We start from the raw sequence: 19,564 nt of genomic DNA on the forward strand, positions 1-19,564 counted from the left end.
TAAAATACTCTTGAATTGGCAGGTAAGTGGCCCCAAGTCCATCCCTAGTGTCCTCCAGCCACTCCAGCCTCTCCCTCTCAGATCTGCCCCCAATCCAGTATCTGTCTGTACTGTCCAATAAGGTCGCCACTAACCACATGTGGCTACTTACGTTTTAACTAATTCAAAATTCAGTTCCGGGGCACCTGGGTGGCTCAGTCGGTTAAGTGGCCGACTTCGGCCCAGGTCATGATCTCGCGGTCCGTGAGTTCGAGCCCCGCGTCGGGCTCTGTGCTGACCGCTCAGAGCCTGGAGCCTGTTTCCGATTCTGTGTCTCCCTCTCTCTGACCCTCCCCCATTCATGCTTTGTCTCTCTCTGTCTCAAAAATAAAATAAACGTTAAAAAAAAAAAATTAAAAAAAAAAAAAATTCAGTTCCTTCATCGCACTGGCCACATTGCTCAGTTGGCACATGTGACTTTGCCACTGCCTACTATATCGGACAGTACAGGGAGAGAACATTTTCATCACTGCAGAAACTAGACAGGTAGTGCCCAGTACAACAGGCCTTGGTATCCTGTTCTGGGCTGGGGTCTGTTGTGACTGTCCGTGACTGTTCTATACCTACCAACTGTTAACTTTCTGAAGTAGCATCTGAGTACACTTGCATTTGAGTTTACCAGGACATATACTATATGGCACATTACTCAGAACTCAAAACCTAACACTCCCCAGGCCTTGGAGCCCCAGTAACTCACAGCCCGGCAATAAAGCCAAGGGCAAGTGAATGTATTTATATGAGCATGTCCCTTTGCCATGACTGTCCCCTCTTCCTGTCATCTTCTTTGTGAACATAACTGAAAGGATTTTGCATTGGTGTATGTCACTGCTCACCCCTAAGTCAAGTTCAGGCAGGATGCCAAGAATGAGTCCATCACAATATCTCTACAAAAAGTAAAATGATTTGCAATTTATATCTAAATAAAAGGCCACACCTCTTATAAACAATGAACTTTTTATAAAAAGACAAATGTACATATTTACATACATGTACATATGTGGTCACACATGACTTAGTGATTACAAGGCGTTTCCAATTTTAAAAATCACACCAAGATACTCACACTTCCCTCCCAGGGCCTGCTGAGGGCTGCTGGGGCCCGCCTGAGGGGGCAGGTGGGCACAGGGCAAGGCACTATATAAATAAACAAAGGCTGAGAGCTTGGGGGAAACGTTAGTGTACACCTCTGATCAGAAACGTGGCAAGGTCCACAAGAAAAAGTGCCGAGTTTTGTCCCAAGCCCCTCAGCCCGAGCAGGGTGGAGCTCCTCTGAGGCTGAGGGAGCACTGTCCTGCAGGGCCCCATTTTCCTTCACATTTCACTGGCTTTGGAACAGTCCCCAGGGCTCAGCTGGGAAGGGAGGGGGTTCTTTGGGAATAGGATTCACTTAGTGCAATTGTCTCTTAGTGCAGAGCCAGCCCTGGGATTGGTGCTGTGCTTTTCTGAGGTCGTTGGTCTGTTCCCTCGGGCCACCTCAGTGACAGCAGAACCTTCTCCAGGCAGCTGGGCTTAGGGGGAAAAGCTGGAGACTGACTCCTAGCTGAGACCTCCACCTGACACATCAATCTCAGAACCCCATCTTCCCAGGAGACAGGGCCAGCTTTATCCCACAAGATGAGCCCAGATCCCGGCCTGCCAGACCCCGAGAGGCCACTGTCCCAAGGAGGGAGGCCCCATCCCTGCTCAGCAATGGGGTCATACTTTGCCATGTCAAGGAGCCCATAGGAGTCCTGTTTCTTTGCATCACAGCTACCATGATGACAGGTCCTGCTTGCTCAGGGGAGTAAGAGGGGACCGGGGCCCAGCTACGGTGCACAAGGAATGGCCTGGATGGAGGGCAGCCTGACTGGGGTCAACAGGCTGTCCAGCCAGCTGTTGTCCATGTTCTTCAGATCGGAAGCTATCAGCCCAATAAACCCTAGAAGATGTGAAGAAAGTTGTATAAGGATGGAGGGTGAGTGCAGTGTTCTCCTCCCACCCCCCAGCCCTATCCCCATAGGCCCAGACACAGCAGCCTCTACTGTCCACCCACAGCAACAGGGTCCCCCCTCATCTTTAAGCAAACTGCATGCATGGGAGCAACAGCCAACTCACAAGCTGTCTGTACCAAGAAGAGTTTAAGAAAGGTGCTCTGCCTCTGCTGCTCCCCAGCCCAGCCCTCTCCCACCCCCCTGCATGGTTCTCCCTTCTCTGAGAAATCTAGTGGATCCAGAGACTTCTTACCCCCAGGGCGGTCAACTTCTGGCTCCTCCTTGCAGCTGAAATCTCCATAGAAAGACGGGGGCTGGGCCCCGGGTTCATTGAGCAGGTACCCCTTCCCATCCACATTTGTCGGCTGCCATCCTGTCTGCTCCAAGAGCTGGGACAAAGGAGCAAAATGCCATTGGCTTACTTCCAGGGCAGACTCATTCTGTGGCCCTGCCTTCAGAGAGCTGAAGCTTCCCTGCCAGGATCATACCCTTGGCCATTTTCACATTCTCAGATGGATGCAGATATGGAATGAAGACAGGACAGGGACCTGGGAGGTGAGGGTCTGCCCTGGACTCACACTGCCACATCTACCCTCTGGCACAGAATCTCTAAGACTTTCCCTCTCAACTGGGTAAGGACATACCAACTGAGAATGTGGCTTAAAGCAATGATTAGCATAGTGATTCAAGAAAAAGAGATCTAGAAAAGCTAGAGATAGAGCTATGGCTATGTCTCACGTTGTCTATGCTGATGAAACAAAGCCTGGGTACACTACTGCAAAACTTTTTATATTCACTTTTAAAATTGAAGCAGGGGGGAAAAAAAACCTGCTTAAATAATGTGCTTTAAAAAAAAGAAAAAGGAAAAACCCCATCAAATTACAGATCCCAAAGGGTGATTATTAAAACCTGATGTGCATTTCCCTAACTAACAGGGCAACAGGTCTGGGGCATGCTGGGGCGGAAGACACAGGCCAGGGACCCAGTGCTGATGACAGCTGACTCAGAGCTGTTTGAGGCCCTAAAGCCTGCTCCAGTACAGCCTGTCAGAAATCAGGCCTCCCTCCCATCCTCACTTCCACAGTGTCTTTCCCACCAGCCAAGGAGGGCAGTGGTCCCCAGCCACATGGATGTGGCACCTGTAGGACTATGGAGGCAACCAGGTCACAGTAGCAGCTGCCTACCCTCTGATTTGTGAGCTCTAAGTGGTTTTCTCTCTCCTTAGAAGCCGCCACTTCAAAAGAGTGCCCAGGGTGGAATGGGCCTTACCTTCATGATGTCCTCAGTTAATTTCCCTTCCTCGTCCTCATCTGTTGTGGCTGTGGATGGGGAAGAGCAGAGAGGTTGGCTGGCAGTCAGCCAGGCTTTCCCCAGCAATTCCAGCACTGCCAGATCCCCCTGCCCCTTCACATGTCCCCACACACTGACCTCCCAGCAGACATCTGCCTGCCACGGAGATTCCAGAACAGGTCATTGTCCTAGTGACTCAGCCTCCCAAACCCTGAAGCCACACCTCTTCCCACCCCCTTGCTTCCTTCCTCACCCTCAGAGACTGGGCTGCAGAAGAGCCAGGAAAACTAGCAATGTTAGACCAAAATGCAGCCCCTGGCCCCCATTCCCTCTTTTCTCTAGCACAGCACAGGCAACTTAATGCCAGGTGGAGTTCTGAGCATCTTCCTGCCCTCAGGACATCCTTCTCAGGACCCAAACAGTCAGGCAAGCAGGCCCCAGAAGCACAAACCTTCAGAGGTGGAGGGCATAGGTGACACCTGGAAGTTGTACAGGTCACTGGTGCTGTCTGGCACAATATCCACTGGGATGTGCCATTCAGGGAGAGTGCTACTAACGGTACACGGTGACAGGGCTGAAGGACAGCAGAAACCACACGTTAGAACTGTGTGCTCTCTTAGTTTGCAAGATACCCAGCATCCCCAACCCTGCATCCTGCTCCAATAGGCCACCATCCACAAGCACAATGCATCCTATAGCCAAGAGAAGGAGCCATCCCAATGACCTGTTTGGTCCCCTGCCAGATTGGGCCCACCTCACCTGGAGTAAGGGCCCGCTCAACCTCTAAGTCCTGCCCAATGTAGCCCTGAGCTGTGTAGCTGCTGTGGTCATCAGGCAGGGTGGAGCTGCTGAGTCCATCGGAGAAGGTATCAGGACTGGAGTCACCACATGACTGCAACAGGAGAAAGAAGCTTAGGCCCAAGCTTGCTATGGCACTTCTTCCATTGTCCACTCTGACTCCCGGGTGACCAAAGACTAGCAGCTTAGGACCACACTCACCTTCCTCTTGGCCTTGGTCTTAGCATCTCGGCTGGACTTGGACTTTCTCTCTGTGAGGCAGATAGGCTGTGTCAGTCTTGGTATAGGCATACCAGCCCCAGTTGCCCCTCTTCCTCCCTCCCACCCTCCCTGAGAGCTTTCTGATGACCCAAAGCCCTCGGATACCTTTCCTCTGGTTCTTGGTGAGGGGTGGGAGCATCCGGTACACCCGCACAGCTGAGCTGCCTTTGTTCCTGCTCTGGTCCTTCACTTCCTCAATGTCTGGCAGGGAGTTCATGGCACAGCGAAAGTTAGCCTTCCATGTCTTGGGATCCGGCTCCTTTTCCCCTGCTTTGTATCGGCCTAGTGGGCAGAAGAGTGAAGAGGACTGTCAGGGCCATACGTGGGGATCCTCAGCCGACCCCTGGCCTGGAAGGAGGAAGGAGACAGTACCCCTAAGCTCTCATGCTGCCAGAAATCCAAACTGGCCAAATAGCAGGTATTCCTGGGTGACCCTCTGCAGGCCCTGGGGGCTCTCAAATGCCCAGGCTTGGCTCAAACACATCCTGCAGGTCCTTCCTGAAGGACCCAGCCAGAAGCACTAGAGGGCCCATATGTCCAAAAGTGCTATATTGGTCCTAGACCAGGCCCAGTCTCCCTGCTTGGTCTGTCAGCAGCCAGAGAGTAGGGACTAGGGTTTATGTGATATTTCTAAACACAGGAGTGGGCAAAAAGTAGGCATCAAAGAACAATTACTGATAAGTGTGCTGACTGATCTGAGATGGACCAAGAACCCCAACACTCAAGGATAAAAGGAGGCTGCCAACCAGATGGGCCTTTGGCCGGGACCTTGGTAAACATCAAGAAAATGGAAGGCCTGGGTCTCTTTCATTATCCAGGTTCACAACTGCTTTTGCCAAGGAGAACTTTAATCCAGCCACAAACTCTGTGAAACCACAGTTTCTAAGATACTGACTTCACAAGTTCCTTTAAGAACTTGCTGAAACGATGAACTTTTTCCCCAAAAGTACAAGTCAGCCCCGTGCTCACTCCCAAATTCTGTACCCCATCTCAGGGAATTCAGAGACCCCAATGAAGGGCCTCTGTGTTAACAGAAGTGACTCCCCTTGTCTCCTCCCTGCCCCAGCCCCCCCAGGCCTGGAGACCAGGGCACACACCTGTGTGAATGGCCCAGCTTCGGAACAGACAGGCATCTTTGTTGATGTCCCAGCCATGCTTGGCAGCATGCTTCCATGGAATCTGGAAGATCATCTCCTCCTGAATGGCACACATAGACACAAATACACAAGGCTGTGTCAGCTCAGAGGCTTTTAGCATGAGTCTGCCCGGCACCACCCCCCACAACCCCACCAACCCTGGTCTGGGAAAAGGCTGACTTCCCCTTTTCACCCTGACATCTGGTTTAGGTTGACCCATCCTGAGAATGGCTTAAACAGAGTACTCTACCACTCTAGATCTCTCAGAAGGGGCTCTGGGTTCTGAGAACTGTGGCAACATCAGCTCAGCAGAGATCTCCCTCTGCCTGATACAGATGTGCTGGGACCCATATAGAGCACCTTAGGATGCTCTCTGGTGCTTTTCAGCACCAACATGGAGGTGAGAACTCCATCCATTAGATAGGGGCTGCTTGGGACACCTGGAACCACTGGCTCCTGCCCACCAGATCCTGGCCATATACCTAAGGGAGCCCTGGGCCAGACTTGGATGCTAACTATGTGTGTGACCCTGGCACTGTCACTGTACCTCTTGGTCCCTCACTGGTTTCTCTTCTGTGAAATGAGCAATCACAGTGACAAATATAAGGACTAAGTCTCACTGTTATCATTACTGGTGGTTAACAGTGTAGATTTTTGAGTCAGACTTCTCGGATTCAAATCTTAGCTTTATCACTTTTTTGTATGATCTCATTATCTATCTCTCAGTGCCTCAGTTTCCTCATCTGAAAATGGAGATATTAATAGTATCTACTTCACAGGGCTACTGTGAGGATTAAAGGACACAATGTAAGTCACATTGTTAGCGTGGTGTCACACTCGCTTATAGGGAGTGTGCAATAAGCATGAGCCATCATTATTTTTATTATTACTATTAAGTCTGCAGAGTCTGTGTTGCTCTTTGTGCACAAGCATGAGGTTTTTTGGGCCTGGGCAAATGGTGCAAGGTTAATTCTTGGGTCCCTTGCTGAAACAGCCGTCTTGTTGCCAGCAGTGCCCACTTCTCTGTCTCCTGTCTCTCTGACTGGAACCCTGCAGAATGCTGGGTGTTTATACGGGTCTCAGAAGAGACCAGATGGCTCTGCAGATGCTGAGAGTCCTCCTGCTGGAAACCATCATTGCCCTCACGTGGGTGTCTGTCGTGTCCATATCAAAGAAGGGAGGAAGGCACAAGTCGGGCAAGTGGGACCCAAGACTGGCCCTTGCATACTCCCTGCATGCAGGACCGACTGGGAAGCACATATGCCTCCTCCCCATCACTTCCCTTTTTGAGCTGCATCTGAAGCTTTGGTCCCCCAAAGAACATGTGTTAAGATAGTAGCAGAAAAACCCAAAAAGTTACACTCACTTTATTAATCCAGATCAGCCCTGGGATTTGGTTGGAATTAATCTGCATCTCTAGCCAGGGTCTCATGCGCATCCGAGTGATGGGCATGTTGGCTGTAAAGAGAAAACAGAGGCTCCTGTTTGGAGTCTGCTGAGCAGCCCCGAGGCACTACCCTGCCCAATCTCCCCACCCCCAGGTCAGCCAGTTACTTTCCCCAGCCTTGAGCCAAGCACCAGGCACCACAATCACAGGGGAGGGGGCTTTCACTGGAATAAAACTGCCCTCCAAATATTTTCAGCGTCTTGGGCAAAAACACTTCAGCCCCTTCCCCCACATTCCTCTAAACACTTGGGAGAAGACAGGCATGCAAGTGATAGTTTCAGGATTTATGTGCAGGAAAAACAGATAAAATACAAAGATATCTTAATACCAAGACTTTCCTCCTCAAATTCAAATCCTTGTGGAAGGGAGAGGCTTCTTTTGGTTGACGCCAAGAAATTTCCCTACTAGAGTTGCTGCCACTAGCTGTGCACCTTCCCTAATGGCAAGCAGTCACCTAGCATTCTACCCCCAACCCCCATCCCATCTATTCTACGCGCTCTCAGACAGCCACAGTGCAGAGGCCGGGAAGCCTCTGCCCCTCCTGCCTGGCTCCCCGCCTCCGCGAAGAAGCCGAAGGAACACCTGTGGCGCCTCTTCCCGTAGCCCCAGCAGGTCTGCCAGCCAACCAGGGCAGCAAGCCTCAGCCCCCCAACACCTGCACGTACAGCCTAAAATCTGAGGCCCGGGTGCGGAGCTGGGACCGCCAAAAGCCCGCGTGGGGAGCACAGGGCGCCCACGCGCGGACGTACACTCCAGTCCCCAGCAGCGCTCGTGGATGCGCGCGACAAACCTACCGAGCCACCCAGAGGCCCCGGCGGCTCCGCGCACACAGATCTGCGACAGCGGCCGGGCGCCGGCAACCTCGGCTCGTGGGCGGTCCACGCCGCGGCCCGCCCTCCCCGCGCTGCCGCTCGCCGCTCCTCCAGCGCCCTCACGAGCCCGCGCGGGGGCCAGGCAACGCTGCGTGCCCGCGACTCTCCCGGCTGGGGTTGCCGGCCCCCACTTCCTGGAGCCCCGCGCGTCTTTGTTCGACGCCACCGGTTCCCCCCCCCCGTAGCGAAGGCGGGCTCACCTCTGCAACGGGCGCGATCCAGCAGCGGCGCCCGAAGGTCCCGGCGGGGCTGGGGCAGCTGTGCCGGCGCGGGGAGCGCAATTCCGGAGGGGAGCGGCGGGAAGGCAGAGGATGCCCGGGTCGAGGGGCCGTTGGGCTCGGCTGGCTTTGGCTTGGCACTGCTCCCACTGGCCTCTGCTCGGTCGGGCTTGGACGCACGTCCTGCTTCGACGAAGGAGTGGCGCGCTCTGCCGGGGCAGCGGCGCCGGCGAGAAATCTAAACACTTAGCGGGATTCCCCCAACCCAAGCCCAGCCCCGCCTCCTAAAGAGCCGCGAGGACGCCTATTGGCCAGCGCCGCCCCATCATTTCGGGGAAATCAGGCTGTTGTAGAGCTAGCGGCTAAGGGGAAGTACAGGGCGGCTGCTCCTCCCCACCCCCTCCGGCCCGGCGCCGCCGCCCTGGGGCGACCGCGGGCCCGCCCTGTCCGCTCCCACTCCCCCCACCCCACCCCCCCCCCCACACACACCGGTTCGCCCGGGAGAAAGCTGTCCAGGAAAGCCGAACGCCCCCGGCCCGCAGTTGCTCCCCTCACTCCGCATTCTTCCAGACTGCTGGCTCCTGTGGCCATCTCCTCACCCTCCTCTCCCTGAGAACGTCTATCTTTTGAAAGCAGGTGAGGAGGTCACCCGGACACCTGCCGTCCTCTTCAGAGTGGACACACTGGGACTGAATCCCCGTAAACTAGCCTGGTTCCTCAAGCCTGCTAATGAAGGAAGGGTTTCGGCCCTCATACTACGCCTTCTTGAGGGGTGACCCACGTCCTGGTCACTCACCAGCCTTGGGGAATTAAGGGAAAGCCTACTCTGCCTGGGGTGCTGCCTGGGGCCACCGAAGGAGAGGAAATCCCAGTGTGGCTGCTGCTGTTGGCACAGCTGGAAACCTCAATCTCCTCAACTAGAAAATAACAAGAAACCCTATTTTGCTGGTTTACGGTGACATAGAAATGATGTCTGTAAAGCACCATGCCCCCCACCTGGGCAGCAGATGCTGCTTTTGAGGTCCCTACCCAGAACCTAACTGTGACAGGCACCTCTCCCTGTTCTGGGTCTACATCCTTGGGACTGCCCCACAGCTGACCTTAGGATAAAGAAGTGTTTCAGAGAAACTCGGAATGCTGATTTGGAGAAGGGCTCAGGGAGCCTTTTCCTCCTTGCACTCCTGCCTTCGGCCACCTCCACAGCCTCACATGGCCCTTACATGGGAGCTCCTTAGTAGTAGCATTGATGTTGTCTCCACTTGGCCTAGACAGGTTCTAGGCAGGGGTTGGGGGGGGGGGGGTTGGGGGGACGTGGAATTGCTTAGAGATGGCCAAAGCCATGATCTGGCCAAAGAGTTGGGGAGCCCAGGTCCAGTCCCTTGGGAAAGGCAGCTTCTTAACTCTTGTGCTTTCAAGTAGACCTTGCCCCACTTGTACTCCTAGAGGCTGAGCTGAGTTTTCCATCCAGAACTCTGGCCCAGCAGATTCCTTCCTTCACCTCCCCAAAGCTGCTGACTCAGAAGTAAATTGCTTGTCCTGTCAGGGCTAGTTGTGTCACTCTCACCCAGCTCCCCCTCCACAGCAGCACCCAGTTGCAGTGGCGCAAGCTATAAATAGACATTGATGTAGTATTGCACCCATCAGTCACTCTCCTGCCTCCCTCCTACAGAGGAAAGGTTGGCTTGATCCAATTCTGGTGCACCAGAATCTCATGCTGTGACTAACACCAAGCTTGGTTCCCAAGAGACCAATAAGAATGGGTCAGAGCCATCTCCCAGATAGTGGTGGGTGCAGCAGGTGGGAGAGGCAAAGAGGCAGAAGGAGCTCGGAAGAATGAGCCTAGCTGGGTATTAAGCAAAATGGAAAAATGGAAGATGCTGAAGCTGAGGAAGGGGAAGAAGGGTTGCGGTGCTTTAAGTGACAGATGGAGTGGGAACCCACTACAGAGATCAAGAGCTGAACAAGAAGAGCTGAAAGCAAGTGGCTCCTGACATGTGAAGTCTGTTTTCTGTGCAGATGCTTGTCCTGTCCCTAAGAACCTGATATGGCCACTGGAAAATTCAAAATGAGATTAGGGAAAGGAAGTTTGCATCTCATGTTGTGTCTGAAATTTACCAATATGACCCTTTTAAAGGTATTAGGAAACTGTAAAAAGTGCTTTAAAACAATTTTATTTTAATTCAGAGATAATCAGGTGTATGTGGATCTATATCTTTCCATGTCATGAAATGTACTTCTGCAATATAATTTGTAGTGGGTATATATTATTTTCTAATAAGGATAAATAAAAATCTATCCATTAATCTCCTAATAGAGGACATTTAGGTTATTTCCATTTTTTCCTTTTTTTTAACTTTTAAAATTTTATTCATTTTGAGAGAGAGAGAGAGAAAATCCTAAGCAGGCTCTGCATGGTCAGCATGGAGCCTAATGCAGGGCTCAAAGTCATGAACCATGAGATCATGATCTGAGCCGAAATTAAGAGTTGGACACTCAACAGAATGAGCTCCACAGGTGCCCCTCCATATTTTCCTAATACAAACAACACTGTATAATTAAATCTCTGCCCACATCAATAATTTTTTTGCTTAGGAGAAATTCCTCAGTGTTTAGAATTTACTGATGAAATTGTCCTTTACATCTTTGAAGGGCTCTTTGACTTTTTTTTTTAACTTTTATTTTATCTTGAAGCCTGTAAGAATCTGCTTATCATGATTGCGGGTGGTATACTACAAATCAGTGAAGTAAAACTATACCATTTAAGTACCCCAAGTTTTTGTTGTAACTACTCTTTGAGTACCATTCTAAAATGTATCACACATTCCCTATGATGCTAAGCAAAACAGAGTCTTCCCTAGGTTTTTCCTAGTAATTCAGGGCTAGCCCTTTTCTCCTCTTTGACTCAAAATACTCATCTTCTGTCATTCCAGCCATCCCCTCTGGGCAGGTGACCTCCAAATACAACCTTCTGGACACTCCACTACAATCCAGTCCACCACAGATTAACAATACACAAACAGAACTCTTGGCCTCCCATTTCTACACTGCCCCCAGCAGCTTTCTCTCTTCTTAATTCTAGCTCCTTCCCAGAAGTCTTTCCTGTCCTCCTCTCCTCTTTGCCTCACCTGGTCCTCTGGGTCTTCCTTCCCTGCATCTATGTGTTTTCACATTCCAGGACCAGACAGTTGTTACCACAGCTTCCCCTTGGGTCTCCCTCCCTGTCAGGCCTGCCCCTCTAGGCCACTCTGCACTACAATGATCCCCCTAATTTTGTTGACCTCCCAACATTCATGTCCACCAGGAGCTTCTGAGCTTCCCCAGACTCTTCAGCCCCACATTCGAGTCGCTGCTCACTCTGTTCCCAGGGGTCCCATTCCAGCCTTATCTCCCACAGCTCTCCTATCCTTGGCAGTAACAAGAGGTCAGTGGGAAGAATATAGGATTTGGGTCTGAAAGCCTGGGTTCCTGTGCTTTTGTCACTGGTGTGACCCTAGGTAAGTTACCATCCCTCTTTGGGCCTCAGGTTTCTCATCTGTAAAAAAGATACTCTGCGGCACCTGGGTGGCTCAGTTCCTTAAGGGACTGACTCTCGATTTCAGTTCTAGTCATGATCTCATGGTTTGGGGGACAGAGCCACTCATCAGGCTCCTTGCTGACAGCGCAGAGCCTGCTTGGGATTCTCTTCCTCTCTCTCTGCCCCTCTCCTACTCGAGCATGCTCTGTCTCAAAAATGTAAACTTAAAAAACAAAAAAGAGACACTCTGTCCATGTGCAATTATTATGAAGAGGAAATTAGATATACTATCAAACTTTCTAAATTGTAAAACATTAGTCAAATGACACGTATTAACAATAATGCATGAACTTTTCACTGCATTTCTATTCTGTAGTTTTCTCATGTCTCTGCTTCTTCCATTTGCTCCTCATCTCTCTCTTACTCTGATATTTGACAACACTCTCTCCTCCCTCCTCCATCTCATTTCTCCCCCTTCCCCTCCCTACCTAACACACTTCAGTGTCAGTCTCCATTTTAAGGCTCAGAGCAAATATCTGGTCCTCTATGAAGTACTACCAAAGCTACCAAACGAAAGTCCTTCCCCTCCTCAGAATCCCCTGGCCCTTAACTTTCCTGTTGCCTTTCCTGCACTTACCACCTTTAGGAAACCAAGTCTGCATTTTTCTGCAAGTGACCTGAATAGGTTCCTCACACCTGCACATGGTGTTAGCTGGGGGTTAGCTCTGGTCTCACAGAATGCCTCCCATCTATACCATTACTTAATAAGGGTAAATTTCACTGTATTAGGCCCTGGAATTTTCTAGGCTGGCAGGGCCTCCTTTGAGGTGATTTCTGCAATAGCGACAGAGGCGGAGGCGGCAAGATTACCCCTGTAGGAGGCTCTTCCCCTTGACCAATCCTGTCCCTAGCCCCCTCCCTTAGGCTCTCAGAAACACAATGTTCACCCCCTGGGGTGGAGGGGATAAGGAAGGGGGGGTTGTTCCAGTTAGTTCTAAAGCTCAGGACCCGGTCAGACCCAGTCAGGCTTTAGCCAGGTTTTTGAGACTAGGGGAATCCAGGGCCCCAGTGGGGCATGCTACCCAGGGAGAAAGCCAGAGTCCCCAAAGCAAATGAACCTCAAGCATGCCTTCCATTCCAGCCTTCCAGATGCAAAGGGAGGCCTTTCTGAGATGCTCAGAATCTCTTTCAGCTATCATCTCTATTTTCACAGCAAACCTGGGAGGCAGGCAGTCCTAAACTGTGAAGTGCAGAGCACAAGTCAGGCATAAAATCATCAGAAAGCTTCCATACGCTTGTAGAATCCAGCCATCATCACCCATCCTGAAAGGAGCCTAGTTGGAAGAAAGAAAGTCATTTCTTAATTCATTCAACAAATATGAATTTGCACTCCTGCTCTGAGTCAACTCCAGGTTTGGCTCAAGACTAGCCCCTCCCCTCTCACGGATCTGGCAAAAAGGCTGCATGACACAGCAGAATAAGCGTTGTGCTCTTACAAAAATCATAAATACAGAGTGGGAGGCTGCAGCTGGCTGCAGCTAGGGGGTCCTGCGATGGAAGAGTGGGCCAGGAATCGCTCCGGCGCTGTGGACTGTTCCGGAACCTCGGAAGAGGAGCGGGTGTCAGTGTGGGCTGCCGCTGATGCCCTGTGCAGTTTCATTTCTTATAAACACTGGGTTGGGAGGAAAGAGGCCTCAGCTCCCCATCCGCCCCCGTGGGGCCCGGGACGGGGCCGGGGGTGGGGAGGGTGCTCTGAGGCCAGGCCTGGAGGCCACGTCCCACAGTGACTCTGCATGGGAACAGCAACCTCCCCGCCCCCCCCCCCCCCCCCCCCCCCACGAATGGGTCCCGCAGTACCGCCTGGGCCCACTGTCTTTCGCCTAGATTGCCCCTGGCAGGGTCGTAGGCTTTTCTGGCGGCATCAGCACCCCTATTTCGCCCTAGGGAAGCCGAGTCCTGATCTGGAGCCCCTCGCCTCCAGTGACCCACGCTCTCGCTGCCCCAGCCTAATATAGGGTGTGTGTGTGCGTGCGTGCAGGGGAGAGGGCACAAGCCCTACAGGCTAACTTCCACATTCCTTCTCGGCCCGGCTGGGGGTGAGTCGGGGTAAACGGCTGGCTCCAGGCTGGCCGGCTTCCTGGAAAGGGAGGGAGGGCGGAGAAACGCAAAGCCTCCCAGCCGTGCCGCCCGGGTGGCTGCCTGGGACCGCCCCACCCCCCTCCCCAGCTGGCTGCCCTGCCCGTGCCAGGCGGCTCACCTGCCGCAGCCCAGGGCACTTCCTTCTCCTCCCTTGCCCAGCCTCCAGCTGCGGGCTAAGGGTTTTCAGCCGGCTCCGCAGCTCCAGGCTGTGTGAGCTCCGGCAAGCTGCTGAACTGCTCTGGGTCCATTATCACTCCCTCCCCCACCCGGCGTTGAAGCTAGCAACACTCGGGGGGGGGGGGGGGGCAGAACTCTTTGTAAACGCCCCAGCCCTTCCTTCTCGCCCCTCTGGTTGGCGAGTACACAGTAGGCGCACAGAAATGGCGCCCACCTCCATGCCGCTGCAGGGGAAGGCCGCGTTGCGCACCCCCGCTGGGGCACTCCGCGGACGGATGCAGCCCCAGCGACTCCAGTTGCACTCGAAGCTTTCCAGTGGGAGGCGTGGGTGTGCTCAGCAGCTGGGCAGAGGCTACTCGCCAGGCTTTGCGGGTGGGGGAGGGGCCGGCCGGGCCGCCCAATTGGGACCGGCCCACCCGCGCGGGCCCCAGCCCCCACGCAGAGTTCTGCGGGGCTGCGCCAGAGGGGCGGGGCCTGGGTTTCGGTTTCTTGCAAACTCCGCGGCCAGAGGGAAACCGAGGAGTTTCCGGGAACTGCGCCGGGAACGCTGAGGTTCGCGCGGCGGCGTGGGGCGGGGGACGGGCGCCCGTCCAGTATCGCGGGTCAGTAGCCCTCTGGAAGTTCCAAGAGGAGCTGGGGAAAACCGGCCCCGGAAAAGCCCCACCTGAATGCACCTGCCCCAGCCCCCACCCAGGTGGTGTTCCCACAGAAGGGGTGGAGTGGGGGTAGGTGAGGGGCTGTACATGCAGGGGTGGGAGGGACTGTGCACAGGCAGGTGGAGGCTGAGGAATCCGGAGGCCCCCTCAAACGGCTGAGCTCCCCAATAGTATCACTCATTGTATATCACATCTCGTTTTATTGTCATCATAGCTCTTATCATTGCTGAAATTATCCCCTTTGTGGACTTTATTTATTTATTCATGGGAGGATTTTTCCTACATGACTGGAGGGTGCAGCCCTGCTTGCCTAGTGCAACCTGCTGGATCTCCAAGGTCTAGAACAAGATTAAGCACTGGGAGGGTCTTGGTGCTTTTTGTGTGAGTGAAGAAATGGAGTGAGAGGTATCTAGGGCGGGCCTTGTGGCCGTCTGACCTGTTCCCAGGGGATCTTTGGGCCCATCTCTCCTGGCTCCCTACCCCTGTCAGGTCCTGTTGATGTCCCCAGGTAAAGGAGATCTCACTCTGTAGGAGAGGCCTAAGCCCCTTTGTGGTGGGGGGAGTCCCCCTGAGAACTGCCCTCTGGATGGGGTGGTTGGGCATTGAGCAGACTGTAGTCATCACAGAGGAATGCTGGCTGTGAGGGTCAGCCACTTCCTTCCCTCACCAGAGCTTGCAGCTCAGGCCAGGGATGATTGTGGGTTGGGCCTGGATCTGAGCCACAAAGGATGGAAGTTTGGAATGGTGAGACAGAGTCCAGGACCCTCCCTGGCCTTTTCAGACCAAAGTAATGCCTGGAGTCTGGGTGGGTAGTGTCACCTAAATTCTTGCTTTTGCGACCTCGAGTCTGGGAGAGAGCCAGGGAAACTCCAAATGCTGCAACAGTGGAGGCTGTGCTCTGAGCACAGCCCCTGGTGACCATCATGACTCATCCTGGGAATCCCAACTGCAGGGGCTGCCCTGGGAATAAAGCTCAGGACAGAGAGGGGGGTCCCCCTATGGGGGCCGGCAACCATGGTAGCAGTTTAGTGAAGCTCCAGACCAATACGTTATTGTCTGCTCCTTCTGTTGCCCAAGGCTGGACCCATTGCTGGTCTTCTGCCCAGTCCAAATAGTGTCTTTAAGACATGGAGCCAAAGCCTCATCCTCGCCAAAAAATTTGACATAAGAGGACCTGGTTTTCAGAGTGTCTGTACTGGGCTCCATTTGAGGTCACGTTTCAGAAAGTCAGTGTAGCTCAAGCTATAAGATAACAGGAATGTGTCTCTGTGGTTTGGACTCAGCAAGTGCTGAGTTATAGGTATATTTACATAAGGAAAGTAGGGCATGAGTCAAGAGAACAGGGTGGCCCAGTGGGTGCTCTATCCTGTTCACTCCAGTAGCCCCAGGTTCCAGCCTTGGCTGAGCATAGCAGATGCCCTGTGAACCATTGTGGTGTGGATGGAGATGGATGGGCAGTGGGTGGATGGATGGATGATGTATTCAGATCGTCTCAGCAGTGTGCACACTTTCCCTGAGATGGTCTTGGCAATGAGACAGTTTCCACAGGAAGTCTTGGGTGCCCCATAGGGAGGAAGGAGGGAGGGATGTTTCTTTCCTGAGCAGCGCTGTGGTCATTTCTGTCTGGTTCTGTCCTTCCAAGGAGATCTCTGCTCCCCATTACCTTGTTGACCCGTGCCCTCTAAGCCCTGCTGAGAGATTGGGGGTCCAGTGACAAGGGCCAGCCAGCCACAGAACAAGGGGAAAGGGCTGTTAACAATAGGTGGGTGCCATTTGCTCTCTTAAAAGGTAGGTCCACAAAGGACCTCAACTTAGATAGGACCTCAGCCAGATGTGAAAGGTTCCAGTGCTTTCTCTGAATGTGTCCTCAGGAAAGCATGTGTTGACTGACCAGCTGACTGGCAGGAGCAATGAAGAGTCAGCAGAGACTTACCTGCCTGGACGGACCAGGAGAAAGCATGACTGTCTGCCCTCTGGTTTGGCCCATAACAAGCCACAGTGAGTGTGTCACTGTGTCGTATAGCCAACATGAAATGTTGCTGCATCCATACTCAGGGGCGAAATGGACAAGCGTGTGCTGTGAAGAGGAGCTTTCTACACCCCAGTAAACAAAGGCATTCTTCCTTCCTGGAGAACCCTTATGAATGTTGGAGATGTCTTTTCACGAGGGCTGGAGGGCACATGTATGACTTTGCTTTTGGTGGAGCAGTACCTCCAGAAGGCTGAAGACTTGGGGGCCTCTGAAGGTCATGGAATGTTGCTCAGCCCTTTGCCTGTGCTGACCTTGCAGGGGATTTAGAAGTGAGCAGCTGTGGTTCCCACCACTAAGCTGGATGTTCTCCTAGGGTAGAGGATACAAGTATTATAGTCAGAACCACCTCCCCGGCACCCAGCACACTCTTCACAAACAGTAGGCACTTAGTATGTACACTGCTGATTGCAGAATGACAGATGTGTGTGATACCTGGAGCAGTAGACAAAGGGTCAGAGATTGGTATTGAGACAGGAGCTATTGATCTTAGCAGGGTCCACAGATGGCTGCTCTGAAGATGGGCCATTCATCAGGGCCTTGAAGGATGAGTCAGTTTAATAGGCTAACCATGGGAGAGGGCATTCCAGGATGCAGGAACAGCCCAAGGAAAAGCTTGGAGGCTCAGAGGTGCAAGACAGATTCTGCCTGCAGTATGGCTTCACGTGGCTGCCTCAGGAGCTGACGCTGGACCAGCCAGTGGAGGCCATACCACAAAGAAGCGCAAATGTACTCAGTAGTCTGGACTTTATCCTGGCAGACAGGGGATCCTCAGGGAAGGACCTTTGGCTCCACTCCTTCTAGAGAACCAGGATCTGTCGTCAGATGTTTGTTAAAGTAAATTCTAGGGCAGGCCCTGTGAGGGTAGCTGGGAGTGACCTATGCTCTAGAAAACTTGCCATGACGGCCATGAAGGATGAAGCATGGGGCACACCAGGACTAAGATGAGGGAAATAGTCTCTTAGGCCACAAAACATAAGGAAGCGGTCACTTTCAGGGGCCAACTCTATACTTGCATGACCCTGAGAGTGAGTGCCTCCTTAAGTTTGGCACCCCAGGCACTGACTTGCTTCACCCTGGCCCGGGACCCTGCAGTGTACTGGAGGCAGGGCAGTGGACAAGATGCAGCCCCTTTGATCTATGCAGATTAGGGCTATGGCCATAGGGACTGAGAAAAGTGGACCTACCTGAGATCAGGATCAGAGGACAGGATTTGGGGATGGCCGGGATGTGGGACGGGTTGAAGCAGTACCCTTCTGAGGGTCTCCATAATTCCACATTCTGGGAAAAGTGTAGAGAGGCCCCCCACTCTGTTAATGTAGTTTGTATGCCTGTAACTGGGGCCAAGGCCAGACTCTGGGCCTTGGCTTTGTCTAGGTTATAAGTCTGAGGAACTGAGGGTTATAAGTCTGAGGAACTAAAGAGAGTAGGGCAGGAGGTTAAAAAGGCCATAGCCTTTCCAGGTCAGGTTGTCCAGGTCACCAGTGACCATAGCTAGAACCTGAAGCAATAAATACACCAAGACTCCTGGGCCCTGCCCTTTGGACACTGGGTGTGTGGGCATGACAGGCAGGGAAGGCTGGATAAGGGTGCCTCCACTGCTGGATGGGGCGTGTCTATCAAACCATAATCCTGCTGCTGTCCAGCAGGACCAGAGTCTACCCTGAGGTCCATTTGCCTTCCCAGGATTTAGTGGTTGGGCTACCCTAGCTCCCACCCCTGGAAGCTCTGACCCTGTGGCAGCAGCGCCCTCTGCTGGCTAACAGACCCTCCCTACCCCTCTTTTTGGGAAAGGAGGTGTAATGATCTAGGGGAGGAAGAAAGGTCAATGCAGGTTTAAAGGACAGGAGCAGGAATTGAGGATGGACTTTGGCTAAGGCAGATAGGCAGGTGTCACCTCGTAAATGAAGCACCTGCTTCCTGGTCAGTAGCCTTTGAGCAGGCAAAGACAGAGATGGCATTTTCTTTTCTTCCTTTTTTTTTTTTTTTTTAATCTTTTTCAATTTTTTTAATGTTTTATTTATTTTGAGAGAGAGAGTGTGAGCAGGGGAGGAGCAGAGACAGAGGGAGACACAGAATCTGAAGCAGCCTCCAGGCTCTGACCTGTCAGCATAGAGCCCGACGCAGGGCTCGAACTCATGAACCGTGAGATCATGACCTAAGCCGAAACCAGATGCTCAACCTACTGAGCCACCCAGGCACCCCTTGAGATGGCATTTTCTAAGATGACTACTGAGAGAGACCAGAGAACAAGGACTCTGTCATCTATTCACCCTCCCACCCTGTGCTGGCATCATGGCCCAGAAAGGCTCACGTCCTATTCTGAACACATGTCTACCCAGGTGGGCCCTGGCAGGCCCTCAGTTTCTCCCAGAACAAACCCCTTGGGCCCCACAGAAGATTTAGCCTGGGAATGAGGGCCAAGGGATAGGCTGCGATGAGGCAATGACCTGGGCACTCTAAAAAGAGGAAGAGTCATCCTGAGACAAAATTCCTGCTTCAACTATCCAATCCAGTCTGGAATGGAGGTGGTGGCATGTCAACAGAACAAAATCAGAGAGAGCCCTTGAGCAGCTATGTGGCTCCTCTGATTCATCCTCCTCTGGACTCATTCCCTCCTGAGCTCCAGGCCAGGGCCTCAGGACATAGGGACCAAGTTGGAGTTCTGGGTGAGATTTCCAGTAGACAGAGGAGTGAAAGGGCCTTGTGCTGCCCCTGAGCCACGAAGTCCACAAACAGAGCCACACCCTGGGCAGCCACTTCCCAGAAGTGCCTGCCACAAAAAAAAAAAAAAAAAGAGGGTAACTTTCACCAGTGAACCCTGCCCACCAATGTCCCTGGCATCTGGAGTCTCCACTTCAGATAAGGAGGTTAATCAGAATTTGTTTACTCTTGGTTACATAGAAGGCTGAAGCCTCACCTGGTGCCTGAGAGTCCAGGCAGGGGTCTTGACCCCACGGAATCTTCTCTCAGGCCAAGACAGTGTGAGTGACTGCTATTCTCTTAGGATTCAGAGAG

The 19,564-nt window shown here is 52.8% G+C and overlaps 1 protein-coding gene across 1 annotated transcript; it reads right to left on the minus strand.

Moving 5' to 3' along the window:
• Window positions 1-976: 976 nt before the first annotated feature.
• On the minus strand, window positions 977-8,283 carry IRF1 (interferon regulatory factor 1). Its single transcript, XM_042934756.1, has 10 exons — window positions 8,014-8,283; window positions 6,861-6,952; window positions 5,456-5,555; window positions 4,464-4,640; window positions 4,299-4,348; window positions 4,059-4,191; window positions 3,751-3,873; window positions 3,279-3,328; window positions 2,263-2,398; window positions 977-1,957 (listed from the first exon to the last, which is right to left on the minus strand). The coding sequence occupies exons 2-10, from the start codon at window positions 6,945-6,947 to the stop codon at window positions 1,845-1,847; spliced, it is 969 nt and encodes a 322-aa protein (XP_042790690.1). The 5' UTR covers window positions 6,948-6,952; window positions 8,014-8,283; the 3' UTR covers window positions 977-1,844.
• Window positions 8,284-19,564: the final 11,281 nt, after the last annotated feature.

This window comes from Panthera leo, chromosome A1 (assembly GCF_018350215.1).
Source record: "Panthera leo isolate Ple1 chromosome A1, P.leo_Ple1_pat1.1, whole genome shotgun sequence".
Lineage (NCBI taxonomy): Eukaryota > Metazoa > Chordata > Mammalia > Carnivora > Felidae > Panthera > Panthera leo.

Coding starts and splice junctions, on each gene's coding strand:
- IRF1 (XM_042934756.1), bottom strand. CDS start 6,947: ATGCCCATCACTCGGATGCGCATGAGACCCTGGCTAGAGATGCAGATT. Junction 4,641..5,455: donor AAGCTGGGCCATTCACACAG/GTGTGTGCCCTG, acceptor TCTGCCCACTAG/GCCGATACAAAGCAGGGGAA. Junction 3,874..4,058: donor TGAGCGGGCCCTTACTCCAG/GTGAGGTGGGCC, acceptor GCTGTCCTTCAG/CCCTGTCACCGTGTACCGTT.